This window comes from Cutaneotrichosporon oleaginosum (genome assembly GCF_008065305.1).
Source record: "Cutaneotrichosporon oleaginosum strain ATCC 20508 chromosome Unknown ATCC20508_contig08, whole genome shotgun sequence".
Lineage (NCBI taxonomy): Eukaryota > Fungi > Basidiomycota > Tremellomycetes > Trichosporonales > Trichosporonaceae > Cutaneotrichosporon > Cutaneotrichosporon oleaginosum.
In genome coordinates, this window is record NW_027072177.1 from 120,704 (window position 1) to 135,285 (window position 14,582).

General features: G+C 63.4%; 9 protein-coding genes across 9 annotated transcripts; 3 read left to right on the top strand and 6 right to left on the bottom strand.

The window, feature by feature from the left end:
* Positions 1-79: 79 nt before the first annotated feature.
* Positions 80-1,231, bottom strand: COLE_07643 (uncharacterized protein; the record flags this gene model as incomplete). Its single annotated transcript, XM_018421577.2, has 2 exons — positions 80-718; positions 815-1,231. 2 exons carry the CDS (start codon positions 1,229-1,231, stop codon positions 80-82), a joined length of 1,056 nt encoding a protein of 351 aa, XP_018275534.1.
* Positions 1,232-1,727: 496 nt separating this feature from the next.
* COLE_07644 (uncharacterized protein) lies at positions 1,728-2,249 on the top strand (the record flags this gene model as incomplete). The annotated part of the gene is made up of 1 exon (XM_018424450.2): positions 1,728-2,249. The coding sequence occupies one exon, from the start codon at positions 1,728-1,730 to the stop codon at positions 2,247-2,249; it is 522 nt and encodes a 173-aa protein (XP_018275533.1).
* Positions 2,250-2,757: 508 nt separating this feature from the next.
* On the top strand, positions 2,758-4,641 carry COLE_07645 (uncharacterized protein; the record flags this gene model as incomplete). The annotated part of the gene is made up of 1 exon (XM_018424449.2): positions 2,758-4,641. One exon carries the CDS (start codon positions 2,758-2,760, stop codon positions 4,639-4,641), a length of 1,884 nt encoding a protein of 627 aa, XP_018275532.1.
* A 112-nt stretch (positions 4,642-4,753) lies between these two features.
* COLE_07646 (uncharacterized protein) lies at positions 4,754-5,941 on the bottom strand (the record flags this gene model as incomplete). The annotated part of the gene is made up of 3 exons (XM_018421017.2): positions 4,754-5,122; positions 5,227-5,389; positions 5,580-5,941. 3 exons carry the CDS (start codon positions 5,939-5,941, stop codon positions 4,754-4,756), a joined length of 894 nt encoding a protein of 297 aa, XP_018275531.1.
* A 263-nt stretch (positions 5,942-6,204) lies between these two features.
* Positions 6,205-6,978, bottom strand: COLE_07647 (uncharacterized protein; the record flags this gene model as incomplete). Its single annotated transcript, XM_018424448.2, has 1 exon — positions 6,205-6,978. One exon carries the CDS (start codon positions 6,976-6,978, stop codon positions 6,205-6,207), a length of 774 nt encoding a protein of 257 aa, XP_018275530.1.
* A 531-nt stretch (positions 6,979-7,509) lies between these two features.
* COLE_07648 (uncharacterized protein) lies at positions 7,510-9,056 on the top strand (the record flags this gene model as incomplete). Its single annotated transcript, XM_018424447.2, has 6 exons — positions 7,510-8,033; positions 8,075-8,246; positions 8,333-8,554; positions 8,659-8,745; positions 8,794-8,963; positions 9,041-9,056. 6 exons carry the CDS (start codon positions 7,510-7,512, stop codon positions 9,054-9,056), a joined length of 1,191 nt encoding a protein of 396 aa, XP_018275529.1.
* Positions 9,057-9,315: 259 nt separating this feature from the next.
* Positions 9,316-10,050, bottom strand: COLE_07649 (uncharacterized protein; the record flags this gene model as incomplete). Its single annotated transcript, XM_018421576.2, has 1 exon — positions 9,316-10,050. One exon carries the CDS (start codon positions 10,048-10,050, stop codon positions 9,316-9,318), a length of 735 nt encoding a protein of 244 aa, XP_018275528.2.
* Positions 10,051-10,462: 412 nt separating this feature from the next.
* On the bottom strand, positions 10,463-13,094 carry COLE_07650 (uncharacterized protein; the record flags this gene model as incomplete). The annotated part of the gene is made up of 4 exons (XM_018421575.2): positions 10,463-11,317; positions 11,368-11,802; positions 11,846-12,942; positions 13,037-13,094. 4 exons carry the CDS (start codon positions 13,092-13,094, stop codon positions 10,463-10,465), a joined length of 2,445 nt encoding a protein of 814 aa, XP_018275527.1.
* A 1,035-nt stretch (positions 13,095-14,129) lies between these two features.
* On the bottom strand, positions 14,130-14,381 carry COLE_07651 (uncharacterized protein; the record flags this gene model as incomplete). The annotated part of the gene is made up of 2 exons (XM_018424446.2): positions 14,130-14,208; positions 14,257-14,381. The coding sequence occupies 2 exons, from the start codon at positions 14,379-14,381 to the stop codon at positions 14,130-14,132; spliced, it is 204 nt and encodes a 67-aa protein (XP_018275526.2).
* Positions 14,382-14,582: the final 201 nt, after the last annotated feature.

Consider the following 14,582-nt stretch of genomic DNA (forward strand, 5'->3'; position numbering starts at 1 on the left):
TCGCGCATGTAAACCTCGACGGCATGGTCTATACGAGCTGCTGCTGAACATGCATCGTCTATCTCGCTCTAAGGATCGCCTACGCGCGCTTCTTTGCGTGGTACATGTAGTTGACAATCTCACCGAGGGGCTTGTACCACGTCCCCTCCGCACCGGGGGTGAGGCGCCAGCGGCCGCCGAGGGGGTCGTAGATGATGCCGCGCGTCTCGCCGACCTCGTTCGTCCGGATATCCGCAGCGCCCTCCTGCCTCTCCCAGACCTCATACCCGCCCATTTCAGCATACACGAACCTGCGCAGCTCCTCTGGCCGGACAAACTTGCTATACGTATGCGTGCCGGGCGTGACGAGGCGGAGGACGTCCTCGGCCAACGTAAGAGTGAGGAGCTGGGCGAGCGGCGTGCGCGAGATGGTCGAGAGCACCATATGTCCGCCCGGGCGCACCATATCGCCCAGACACTGGAGGAAGCCGCCGGGCGCGTCGACGTGCTCGAGCACCTCCATGCTGCACACGACGTCGAACGACTCGCCCGCGTCGCGCAGCGCCTCGGCCGACGTGTGCCGGTACTCCAGCCGGCCGGGCGCCGCCGAGTGTGGAGACGAAGCACCTTCGTGCACGTACGGGAGCTGCGGGTCGTGCGAGGCGTGCGTGCGTGCGATCGCGATGTTGTGCGCCGACGCGTCGATGGCGAGCACGTCGCCGCCGAGGCGCGCGAGAGACTGGGGTCAGCGGAGAGCGGGCGAGCGGGCGAGCGGGGCGGAGCGTGGTCTTCAGAGCTATCCGAAGGCGGCCCGTTGCGAGCCCAGCCTACTCACCTCAGCCAACAGCCCCCCGCCACACCCGACGTCGAGCACGCGCAGGCCGGACAGCCACCGCCCCTGGCCGCGGGCATCTGCGCGCGCGCGGTCGTTGTGCCGCCCTTCAAACGTCCATTCCGGTTCGGAGGCGGGGTCCAGCGCGACCTTTTGGCGCACGTACTCGACCCGCTCGGGGTTCATGCGGTGCAGGAGCGCGAATTCGCCGCTCTCGTCCCACCAGTGCTCGGAGAGGCGGGAGAAGTGGGCGATCTCGTCCGAGTTGACGGTTGTGAATGGGGGCGGGGACGAGGAGTGGTGGCGGGAGTTGGGGAGGGGACGGAGGGCGTGGGGGCGAGAGGAGGAGAGCAAGGGCGCGGGGGTGGGACGGAGAGGCGCGAGGGCGCGCAGGACGCGCGCGGCGCGGCGGGATAGCATTGTTGAGGTCGCGAGAGATGGTGGAGAGAGCGAGTGGAGGCCGGAAAATGTCGGAGCGGAGGTCAAGAACGGGAGATTGGGAGAGGTACACAAAGATGCGGGAGTATTTTCGTTCTCTGAAGCATTCTGACAATTCATCCTGTGCTCAATCTCCAATGCGCTGTCGACCTGCCTCAAACTCGATGTGACACTGCTGTTGGAGTCGAAAAGAGAGGAGCGAGGCTCATGCGCGTGGGCTGCTTTGCAGTTCGGAGGTCCGTGGACCACGAACCACGGCAGCGGTCGGTTCCCCCCGGCGCCCAGGCAGAACGGGTGAGTGGAAGCCAAGCATCGATGGTGGCACGTGAGCACTACCCATGACAACGAGCAATGTGACTCAGCCGTCGTCACTTCGCCCGTTGCTGAGACGACATCTGATATAAATCACAAGTCTTGGCCTCTTCTTTCTCATCCAACTCTCTCAGTCGACCCCCTGCCCCCCTTCATCACTGCCACCATGCCACTCTCCGGCTCGTGCCTCTGCGGCGCCGTAACGGTCACGATCAAGGATCCTGCGCCGGTCCTCGCCGAAGGGCTGGAAGTATGCGGCTGCACCGACTGCCGGCAGTTCACGGGGTGTGCGCGCGGCGCCGAGTTCCTCGATGCGCAGACGGCCAACGTCGAGTTCAAGGGCGCAGACAACCTCAAAATGTACGAGAAGGGCACGGACGCGGGCAACAAGTACAAGCGCCACTTTTGCGGGACATGCGGCAGCTCGGTATACGACCAGACGAGCATGCGGGATGGCAAGCAGCTGGTTGTGCATGCTGGTGGGTGCAGCGAGTCGAGGGCTGCTAGGAGGCGAGACGGAGGGCGCCAGGAGGCAGCGCAAGAGTCGCTGATGCCAGGCGTCTTCCCGCCCGGATCGCTACCCAAGCCCAGCGTTTACATTTGGCGACGCAGCGCTGAGGAGTGGGACGCGCCGCTGCCTGGTGTCATGGCGCTGGACAAGCAGGACATGCCGGGGGAGGGGGAGTAGGAGGTGGGGGGTCCGCCGCTGCAGACGGGGCAGTCACCTGATGCGATGCTACATACGATAAGAAGACTGTCGACGCGGTCGTGAGCTGAAGTCATCTCTGTGAAGCAGAACACGTTGTTGTGACGTCATCCTGCCGTGTGGTAGCCACGATTTGCCTCCGCCCACTGTCTCGAGCACCGACGTGGGGCAGTGTGGCACTCCAAGTGCAGATCGCCAGCTCTCGACGTGAATCTTTAGATCAATGCATGTCGCGACATCATGAAGCATCATACCGACATTGTCTCTAGCCCAATGCAGTGCCGCCCTGCCTCGCGGCCGACATTGCAAGTCATGGATGCCGGCACGTCGTGGTATGAACCAGCAGGTTCCACCTCCACCTCGGCCGCCTCCACCTTGACAACCTCTTTTGCTCTTCAGCCGCAACCCACACCTCTTTTCCTCTCTTTCTAGAAACTCTCTCTCCCTCCCTCTCACAACTACACACCTAACACACCTAAACATCCATACTATGCCTCCCCGACCACTCCCCGGCAAAAGACGCAGCGAGGGCGAATCCTCGCGCGCCAGCAAGAAAGGCAAGGAGCCCGAATACAACACCTTTGACGAGTGCATGGAAGGCGGCGTCGACGCCGAAGAGCGCGGCGAGCGCTACCGCTCCGGCGAGAAAGCGCAGCGCGCATACGAACAGGCCGCCGAGCTGTATGCCCAGGCGCTGGCCAAAGACGAAAAGTCGTTTGACGCCGCATACAATCTCGGCCGCGTCATGTACCGGCTAGCGAGCGAGTTCTACCTGCCGCCCTCGAGCCTCGACGTGTGGACTGGCGCCATGATGCTCTTCAAGCGCGCCTTTGGTGCATCGGACGACCCAACGAACAAGAACGACGCGGCGTTCAACCTCGCCGAGACATTCCACTCGCTCGCCGACGTCGTCGAGGAGTACCAGGGCGAGCGGGCGCGGCCGCAGGCCATGGAGCTGCGCGAGAACGCCACACAGCTCATCATGCCGGTCGTTTCGACGAATCTTATGGTTGCCGAGTTCCGGGAGCAGAACCCCGATGCATTGGACGCTCCAGAGCAGGCGGCGGCGGCTGCTGCTGCTCCCAGCGCCGCGGCGGAGGGGATGGACGTCGACGGCGATCAGCCGGCCGCCGCCCGGGCCGACGACATGGCGGTCGACTCTGAGGCGGGCACCGAGCCTAAGCCCGGCGAGGACAGCTTCAAGCCAGCCGGCGGCATTCCAACGGGCGACTCGCTCGCCGACGCAGTCCTCCTCATGGCCGACATCGGGATCACGCTGTGGAACTACTTCAGCCCACCGCAGATGCCGCCCGACAGCCAGCAAGAGGCGATTAGCGGCATCCTCGAGACGGCGCGCAAGCACATTCCTCCTACGCGACAGGCCGAGATCGACCTCATGGAGACCAAGATGCTGCTGCAGCTCGACAGCAACATGTGGGACATGGTCAAGGGGCAGGTGACGCCCGGCAGCGGGCTGGACGCGACGCTCGACAAGGCGGTGGTTGCGATCGAGCGCATCCTGACGTCGCTCGACGCCTCGCCGTCCGACGACAGCTCTACGCGCGCCGACATTCTCACCACTTTGGCCGATACGGAGATGAACGCTGCCGCGCGCCTCATGATGCTCATGTCTCGCACGCAAGACCGCGCACCGCTCGGCACGCGCGCGTGGGCCCATCTCTCCGCGGCCGCGCGCCACCTCACGCAAGCCGCCGGCCTGCCCGTGACGGCGGGGACGCCGCGCGAATTCAAGCCAAACGTCTACCTCGGCTTGATGCGGAGCACGCTGCTGCGTGCGCGCCTGGCGCCCGTGAATGCGACGGCGGCGGCCAACGCCCAAAAGCTGCTGGACAACGCGGCGGCCTACGCCGCCAAAGCAGCCGACGCGGTCGGCTGGGCGCTGCCCAAGCTGCCCCGGACAAACGACCCGCAGCCGAACCCGTTCTTCAGCGCGCCGCTCGCCCCGCCCTTCCCCGCCGGCTGGGACATGGAGATGCTCGCGCGCGACGTGCAGCTCCTCATGCTCCGCGTAGTGTATTTCGTCGGCACGGGCATGTTCGCCGGCGTCGACAGGGACTATTATGACGCAGCGGGCAAGGCGATTATCGAGGGCATCCAGAGCGTCAAGAACGGCCCGCGCCGCCTCATGCCCCGCGACCTCGAGCGCTTCCTCTCGGACATCGAGGAGGAGGAGGGGCCGATGGACGCCGCCGAGACCGCGTGGTGGGCCGACATCCGCGGGCGTATCGAGGCGGGCGTCCCGCCCGAAGAGCACCGCGAGGAGGCGCCGCAGGAGTTTGCGCCGGCGGTCGCCGAGGCGATCAAGAGTTCCGCCGACGACGGCGAGGTGCAGACGGCCCCGGCGGCGAAGTGAGGGAGCGCGCGATGGGGCTCACGTTAAATATATTGTAACTCGTGTCAATGTGAGAACCCGACTGGCACCGCCGCGAACGGTACAGATGCATCCTATCACAGTCCCACTACAGCTAGTCGTCGGTCGGCGGCAGGCTGACAGGCGGCCGGTCGCTCCACCCCATCTGCTCGGCGAAGCGGGCGAGGAACCAGCCTGTAAGTCCCCATACTTCGAGAGGCATGGGCTCGTCGGGCGGGGGGTGGATGAGGTCGCCGCACCGGATCTTCCAGTACGGCCGCCGCCCGTCGAGGCGGAAGTAGTGGGCTGCCTGGCGCGCGGGGTCTGCGACGGCCGAGAGCGGCAGCGGGATCAGCCCGCTCACTTCTCCGGGGTCTGGGCGGAGCGTGCTCAAGCTCAGCGAGGGCAGGGGCTTGGTCGTCGCGTTGCCGGAGATGGCGGCGTCGGTTGCTGCGTCGAATGCGTCCGAGGTGTGTACGAAGCCCTGGGGTTAGCCCAACGCCAACCCCGTAAAGCAGACGCAATGATGCAAGCGATCTCACAGCAATGCCCGCGGCTGTGCTTGCGCCCTCGCGCCCACCCACTCACAATGATCGGCCAGACACGCGACTTGTTTCCCAACGAATACTCGGGATTGAGCGAACCGAGCACTTCCACATTTGTTGTGGGCAGTGCGAGCTCCTCCTCGGTTTCACGCAGCGCAGTGTGCACAACACTGGCGTCGCCTTCTTCTACCTTGCCGCCTGGAAAGCTGGCGTCAGTGTGTGCGTTATATAGGGGATAGAGCTGCAGAGAAATCGAACAATGGCATCGCCACCATATGCAGCTCGACCTGCCACAATGTGATGGCGACTCGCAGTCGACAGGGCAGCGGCCATCCTTCACACGCCACCCACCGCCTCACCCCTCCCCTCCTCCCTTCATCTCTCGCCAACACTCACCTTGCCTCGCTCGCATGCACCCGCAACCCCGCAGCCCGCACCTCCATGATAACGTGCGCGACACCGCCGATGTTAGCCAGCGGGATGAGCACGCCGGCATCGCGCGGCGGCCGCTTGTCGAACTTGCACGTGTGGGCGGGCATGTCGGCGATGGGCATAGTCGGCGCGTCGTTGAGCTTTGCGCGCATGGCGGCCAAGTCGGCGCGGCTGAAAGCCAGCGGGGGCGGGGTGAGGCCGGCGTTCGCGCGTGGCTTCAAGCTCGCGGCGGGCGGCACGTGCTCCGGCATCGCGTCGGCACCCCAGCGCGACGGCGCGATGCCGCTGAACACGCTGCGCGTGAGTGCTGGGCGGATGCGCATCATGATGTGGGAGGAGAGAAGGGGGGGAGAGATGGAGTACAAGTAAGAGGAGGTGCCGCCGATTGCCGGTGGGCAGATAGTTCGCCGTGTGGAGGTGGAGGCCGAGTGGAGGCGAATCCGCTCCGAGGCTGTCGGACATGAAGCATGCGACGAGCGGCGGGCTAAGCCGCATGAGTCGATACGAGCGGGTGTGCATTGGGGTCTAGTCTAGGTCTCTAGGAAGATAAGCGGGCGTGGAGTCTGTTCAAAAGGTTGAGCGAGCGGCTTCACTGCGCAGTCCACCCGCCGTCGATGACCTGCTCGCTGCCGGTAATCGTCTCGGCCGCGTCGCTACACAGGAACACAGCGAGGGCGCCAACAGAGCTGGGGCGCGTGAAGCGCTTCATAGGCTGCTTCTCGCCGACAAGGCGCTCGGCCGCCTCGGCCTCGCTGATCCCGCCCTCTAAGGCGCGCGCAGCCACCTGCCGCTGCACAAGGGCCGTCTCGACCCACCCGGGACAGATAGCGTTGGCGGTGATCCCGGCATTCGCATTCTCGAGCGCGACGACCTTGGTGAGGCCGATGAGGCCGTGCTTGGCCGCCACGTACGCGCACTTGCCTTCGGACCCGACGCGGCCGTGCGTGCTCGCGATATTGATGATGCGGCCCCACCCGCGGCGCTGCATGTGCGGGAGCGCGGCTTTGGTCGCGTGGAACGCGGCCGAGAGGTTGATGCTGATCACGGCGTCCCACCGCTCGGCGGGGAAGTCTTCGGTGCGCGCCACGTGCTGGATCCCCGCGTTGTTCACGAGCACGTCCAGGCGCCCGAAGGCGGACACGGTGGCCTCTACCAGCGCCGCAACTTGAGCAGGATCCGACATGTCCGCCGGGTGGTGCGACACGCGCACGCCGTGCGATGAGAGGGAGGAGACGAGGGCCGCGATCTCGGCTTCTGTGCCAAACCCGTTCAGCATGACGTCGTATCCTGCGCCCGCGAGGGCTGTCGCGATGCCGAGCCCGATGCCGCTTGTGGATCCGGTGACTAGAGCTGCGCGGGGCATGACGAGGAGTGTACGGCAGTGCTCAAAGGGATGATGCTGACGTTGCTGGTCTGTACAACGTTCGAGACGTCGGCTCTGATGCCCACCCACGTGACGAGGGGTCACTCTGTTGGTGCCGGGCTGCGGCTCACTCGATCTCTTCGCGGCTTTGTAGTATCAGTAATCAGCGACGCATGACACCACAACGGAGAACAGGAGAGATGTCATGGAATTGTGCGATGACAACAACAGAATGGGAGAAGAAACCTTGTGCCCCATCATTGCTCCAGCCAAGCTGATGTATAGAGCTCCACAAGACGCTTCCCAACAACAACACTGTTGGTGAAACGGTATCATGCGTCGTTGCCATCGACGCGGCAGGGGTTCGACTCCCTTACAGTGTAGTACTTTTTGGCTTTGTAGACCACCCCCGCCCAGTATCACCTGACGCAATGCCACGTGAAGTGACGCTTGCATCACAAGTTCATCTCACCACCTGGCCATCTGTCGACCTCCGCTCTGTCATCTACTCTCTCCCCTCGACCCCGCCTAATGCCTTCAGCACCTCCCGCCCCCGACTCCTCTGCTCCTTCTCCGGACCCCGCGTCGGAGCGTCGCCCGCACATGGAGCACTCGTCGTCGTCCAGTGCGCCAGCTGCTGCCGAGAAGGACCTGTCAGCGCCCAAGCCGCAACGACACGCTCGTCTCGTGACCGAGATTGTGCAACTTCCCCCCGATCCCGACAGCGACGATTCAGATGACGAGCGTAATCCTGCCGTAGACCCGTCGCCGAATGACGGCGACGGCGCGCCGGACGATGACTTCCTAGCGACGTACCCGGACAGCACGGAGGAGCTGCACCTGCAGCACCTGCGCTTGGAGAACACGTCACTTCCACCTCTCCGCCTGCCGCGTTTCACGCAGCTCCAGCGTCTGTGTCTTCGTCAGAACGAGCTCTCTTCACCTCTTCCCGCCGAGTGTCTGAAGCTCGGCGCGCTGGAGGATCTCGACCTCTACGACAACAGGCTCGGGCCACGAGTCGTAGACGACGAGCTGCAGGGAGTGCCGAAGGTAACGTGAGTAACTCGGATCGGAGGGGCGTACGCTCTAACGGCAGCTCACTCGACCTGTCGTTCAACAACATCCGCCATGTCCCAAACCTGCCCTCGCTGTCGGCCGTCGACACGCTCTATCTCGTCCAGAACAAGATCACGCGTATCGAAGAGGGCGCGCTGGACTGGTGCGCGGCCAAGATGAGGAGCATCGAGCTGGGCGGCAACCGCATTCGTGTGAGTATCGAGGTGGAGGGAGGAGGCGTCACTTGTCTTCTTGCTCGCGCCTTTACGGCCCACCGACCGGCACATGCTCATCTCAGGTCATGGAGAACATCGAGATGCTCACGAATCTGGAGGAACTGTGGCTCGGGAAGAACAAGATCCGGCGGCTCGAGTGCCTCGATACGTTCTCCAAGCTCAAGATTCTTAGCATTCAGAGCAACCGCATCACGAAGATGGAGGGGCTCGAGGGACTGGTCAATCTCGAGGAGCTGTATCTGAGCCACAACGGGCTGAAGAAGATCGAGGGGCTTGAAAAGAATGTGAGTAAGACGAGCTCCTGGTGAAGGTAATATCGTCTCTAGGATGGGACGACCAGGCTTGACACTGCACGCTTCGCGCCCCTCGCTGCTCCGCTGACCTGCAGACCAAGCTTCGCACGCTCGACGTGGGTAACAACGAGATTGAGGAGGTCGAGGGCGTGTCGCACCTCGCCGACCTGGAGGAGTTTTGGGTGAGTGTGGTGCACGAGCACACGCAGTGATGGGCGACTAACACGAAGGCGTCGGGCAACAAGATCCAGAACCTCCGGAGCGTGGAGAAGCAGCTCGCGGGGCTCAAGAAACTCGAGACGGTGTATCTGGAGGGCAACCCGTGCCAGACGAACGACCGCGCACAATACCGGCGCAAGGTGATGCTCGCGCTGCCGCAGGTCAAGCAGATTGATGCGACGTGAGTGGGGATGGCGCGAGCGCGGGCGCGGGCGCGGGCGCGGGCGCAGGCGAGAGCGGGGCCCTCACTGACGCCAGCTTCGTCCGCACATAGAGATGACTCTCCACACTAGCGAAAGCGGAGCTTGGCCCGTCTGGGCTGGGTGTGTAGACATACGCAGACAATGTACATTTGCACGAGCATGATGGATGGAGAGTGCACGATTGCAGGCGGCGAATCACTCGAGCCGCAGATCGGTCTGGCTGCAGAACCCCACTCTCTTTACATGGCCCTGCTCATGATGCAAAGCCAGCTGCGCCCTTTCCGCTTCAGACTGAGCGACCTGCGCTTGCATACATCTACCCTCATGTCGCTACGCGCTCGCGAGCGGATGCCCCATCTTGGCGAGACACGCCCCAAACTCGCTCCACTCATACATGATCTCCGCCGCGCCCGCCTCGCTCAGCTTCTCCGCCGCGGCCTCCCGCTCTGCGGGCTGCAGCGCGCCGACATACCCGAGCGTCGCGATCCCCGCGCGCACCGCAGCGACGACGCCGCTCCGCGAATCCTCGACGGCGACACACTCCGCGGGCGGCACGCCCAGCTTCACCATTGCGTGGAGGTACACCGCGGGGTCGGGCTTGGAGCTGGGCACGGGGAGGGAGGACGCGGCCGAGTACACGCGCGGGCCGAAGAGTGCGGCGAGCCCCGCCGTCTGCAGGGACACGTGGACGCGGCGCGCGGCGCTCGAGCTTACGACGGCGAGCGTGGCGTGTGGCTGTGCGCGCGCGAGGGCGGCGGCGGCGCCGGGGGCGGGGAGGAGCGAGGTGCGCAGGAGCGCGAGGACGGTCTCGACTTCGGCGGTCGCGAGCACGTCCACGTCCGTGGGCGGGAGGGAGAGGCCGTGGTCCGCGGAGAGGGAGGCGAGGATGCCGCGGAAGTTTTGGCCGACGAAGCGCGATTCCAGCTCGGCGCCCGTGTAGGTTCGCGAGATGCCGTGTTGGGACAGGAGGCGGTTGATGAGCGTCGCGCACCCGGCGAAGGCGAGGTGCTCGGAGAGCACGAGTGTGTTGTCGCAGTCGATGAGAAGGGTCAGGGGGGGCTGCATGAGTGTGGCGAGCGGCAGGCTTACTTTGCTCATGGTCATGGTTGGAGGTTGGTGAGAGAGTTGGGTCACTGCATCACTGCCTCAAACGTATGCACATCTTATCTATATCTCGGTTGCCGTGGCAAGTGGCAGATGACGCACGCTGAAACGAGGCGCGTGACGTCGCATTCGTCGCGACAGCACCCCATTTTTACGAGGTACTCCTCGGAACTCCGTCGCCTCGACGCGCCCCAACGTACGCCCTATTCCTCCGCACACCGCACGACGTACAGTACAATGACATGCATGACTAACGGTGCTGAATGAACTATGCGGCGATCTGGAATGCGGGATGACTGGTGTGGCTAATGACAGACAAGCTGATTAAAGGAAAAGGGGAATACTGGAGAAACGAAGGACGTAAACGTAGCACTCATGCAAGCAGCGCCTGCCGCTCGGGGTCGTGATTGCCGTTCAGCTGTTTGGGCTTCGGGCGCGGAGTCCCCATGTCGCTGTGGTCACTGCGGTCGCTCTCCCACCCAGCGTGCGGGGAGCGGTAAATACGACTCGTGTCGCCACTGCGCTCCCCATCCCCCGGGCTCGAGCCGCACGCGCCCTCGTCAAAGCCGCTGCTGTCGTCGGCAAACTTGGCGTCATGCTCCAGCGGTCCGAGGCCCAAGCGCTGGCGGACCCGCTCCACTCCTTGGTCCCAGTTGGTGCGCCACACGATGGCCACTCCGATCGCCGAGCCGTAAAGCAGCGCGACCGCAAGGCCGATCCAGATGCCGACAAGCGACATGTGGTGACGAAAGGTAAGCCAGAGACCGAACGGGATGCCGACGCCGTAGTACGCTGTAAAGTTGACAATTGCGCCAATCGAGTGCAATGCCAGCGCCCGCATGATGGCGTTGGCAGCGCCACTCAAGCCATCCGTGACCTGGAACAGTCCCATCCAAGGCATGACCTCGGCGACCATGGCCACAACCTCGGGGTCGCCGTTGAACAGATAACCCCACTGGTGACGGAACACGACACAGATAAAGCTGTTGAAGAGGGCAAAGCCGGTGGCGAGGATGAACGCAGCGCGGGCGGCCCACTTGGCCTCCCAAGCCCTGCCTGCGCCGAGAAGATTGCCAACGCGCACCGAGGCGGCAACACCAAGCGCCGCTGGAAACTGGTAGAGGGTCGAGCACGTAGAGAGCAGCACCGACTGCGCTGCGAGGGCTGTTGAACCAAGAAGCGCAGCGGCAAGAGCACACACCTCCCAAGCCCACCACTCGGATGAGAGCTATCGTGTCAGCCGGTGCCAACACTCCAAACAACTGAACAAGAACTTACCATGACAGTACCCGCCAGACCCAGTTGCGTAACTGTGCCGAGCCTGGAGAAGATGTGGCGCAGGGAAAACGGGTGGAGCGAGTCGCGCGGTCCCCACCAGATCACGTAGACAAACAGCATGATGAAGGTGAGATTGAAGGAGAAGGCTGTCGCGACGGCGCCACCAATGAACCCGAGGCGCACGGGCTTGGGTCCCCAAACAAGAAGCCAGTTGAGCAGCACGTTCAGCGGCGCGACCACGAACAGCACGTAGGTCGGGATGTGCATAATGTTCTGGGACTGAAGGTATTTCTTGAGGACGACGTTGCCGGCGTACCCCGGAATGCCGATGGAGAGCCAAGCGAGGTATGTGCCGGCGAGCGACGCGACGTGCGGGTCTTGCCGGAGCCACAAGAGCACAACTTCAATGTTGAACCAGAGCACGAACATTGGGACCTGGCCGTCAGTGGTGCCGCACAACATTGCATTGACGACTCACCATCGCGACGATCATGACGACCGTGCACCGCATCGTCCACAAACCAACATGCCGCCGGTCTGCGCCGGTCCAAGCGGCAGGGAGCAGCGTGTCAAGGCTAGTAGCCAGCCCCTGCATGATGGAGAAACAGGTAACCGATGCGGTCATGTTTGCAAGACTGGACGCAGCGAGGTCCTTGGTGCCAAGATGCCCAATAGAGACGACGGAAGCGAGGGACAGCGAATACTCGGCGAGCTGGGTGAAGAAGACGGGGATGGTGCTGCGGATGAGGAGAGGGAGTTCGACACCGAGGGCGCTGCGCCAGGTTCGTACCTCATGGCCGCATGCATCGATGGGTAGGTCGAGGTCGGCAGCCTCGAGAGCGGTAGCGGGATCGTCTGACAGCGGCTCGCCAGGCTTGCTGGTGCCGGGAAGGTAGAGATTGGAGCGCGCGGCCAACCGCGCAGCAGCCTCCTCATCTTCCTCGAGCTGGTACAATGGGCGAAACGAGACGTGAGGTGAGATCGGGCGGCGGTCGGCGCTGCGTCCGCGGCCGCGGGTAGGCGGGCTCTGTGGCCGGCGCTCGCGGTCCCCCTCCGGCTCGCTCAAAACAGAGATGACACTTCCGTTGGCCTCGACGTTTGCGATCGCACTGGCGGAAGCCCCAGCTTCGAGGGCCGCCTGCCGCCGGGCCTTGGTCATAGGGCGGACGACGTGGCGTGGTGGAGTGCGCCCCTTGCTTCGTGAACGTGATGTGCCGGGAGGGGCGCCGGGGACTGGCATGGTTGTGAGGTCTGGAGCCTGGAGTGGTTCAGAATTGGCGACGGCGCCGTAGTCGGGACCTCGGGCACCGCGGCCTGTAAACGACACTCGCCGTGACCCGCGCCCACGGCCACTGTCTTCTGCGACACTCGAAGTTTCTGATGGTGCCTTGCCATCCTCGTCGATGTCGTGGGGGAAGATTTCCTCGCCGCCGACGCTTGCCTCGCTGTGTTCACGGTGGAGTTGGGGGATGGCGCCGGAGATGGAGGTGCGTTCGCCGCTCCATCTCAAGGGGCGGTAGGTAGCATTTGATGCTCGCCTACGCTGGATGAGGCTTTCGAGGTTGTTCTGGAGGGCTGGGGTTAGTGGGAGAGTGGAGAGAGGGCGTGCGATGCTGCGCCCTTGGTATAGTCACGGGGCACAAACACGGGAGGGAGCGATGGGACTCACTGTAAGGCGAAGTGGAGAGGGAGGTGGCGAGAGTGGAGTGCGGGAAGTTTGAGCTCATGGTGTTGGGGGGGGGGTTGGAAGTTGTGAGTTGTGAGCGGGGAGGGGAGGCTAGGGGGTGGGATGAGAGATGAGGGGATTCTTGGTCGTCTCGCAGAGGAGGCGAACGGGGAGTAGAGAGTGATGAGAGAGAAAGAGATGACGAGAGAGAGAGAGAGAGAAATGAAGAACGAGATGGAGATGAGAAGAGACGACGAGCGAGGAAATGTCATGGATGCGAATTCCTGCCCCATGCCCTCGTGTTAGTCTCAGGGATATACCTTGATGGGGGGGTAATCGCTATTTCCGCATTCAACTTGATCAATTCACAGTCGAGCATGGAGCACATCTATGTACACGAGTGTACACGAGTGTGCAGAGCGCCCTTGCAGCTATGCCCATGTTGAGGGCAGACCTCATGGGCGATTGGCCTGGTGGCCGCATGCATCGCCGTCAAAGTCTAGGGCTATACTTGGGCAGTCACCGCGCCGAGAGCAAAAACTGGGCGAGAGTCCCTGCCGACGTCCTGCCGTGGTGGCAGAGCAAGAGCTTGGGGATGTGCCTCGAAGAGCATGTGGCAGCTCGCGCAGATTCGACACGAGGCTCGGCGCGGAGAGAGTGTTGTGCATCGTGCAGCGCGTGCAGAAACACTCTGCACGAAGAGCGAGAGACGGAGGAGGAGGAGGAGGGAGAGCCGGAAGACGTGGCGATGACGTAATCCCGCCAGATGCCGTCCCCACGCGCCACGCGACATTTTATGCTTCAGGGGCCAAAGGCAGGGCAGGGGGGAGGCAGATCCTCCACGGTCAATTCCCTCTCTCTCTCCTCCGGCGCCCCGCCTGGCCCCTCGTCGCTCCCTCCGTCGTCGCCGTCGTCGCCGTCGTCCCCGTCGTTGCCATCGTTGCCATCGCCGTCCCCATCCTCCATCCTCCATCTACCATCCGCGCTGGCCCCCGCAAGCTATACACCAGTACATTGCATGTACAACCAGTAATCTGTCCTTGCAACTCCTCCGTACAAAGTACAACATGCTTGCTAGCTCACACGCTTCTGTCCATCAGCAAGGCGACGTCCGTCCCCAACCATTAGTCACTAGCCCGCACATCCCCTCACCACCACTCACGGGATTCTCAGGCCTGCCGTCAGCACCCAGCCCTCAACTCTTCCCACCGCCCGCCACTCACGCAGTCTTCCACATCTCCGCGACCTGCTTGAACCGCTTCTTGTGGTCGCCCTTGACGCCCGCCTTCTCGTCCGCCTCCTTGAGCTTGGCGAGCTGGACCTTGACGTATTGGTTGTACGGCGACATCTTCTTGCTTCCGCCCTTCTTGGCAGCTGGGTGTTGGGGGGGTGGGAGTAATGGCACGTTAGTGGATGAGGGTGGTGTAAGGAGGCGCGTCAGCTGTGCTCAGAGGTGGGCGCTGGCGCAACGTAACATACTCTTTGCTGGGGTTAGCGTGTATAGAGAATTGACGCGAGGCGCGTCTCGACGCGTCAGACGTACCGACCA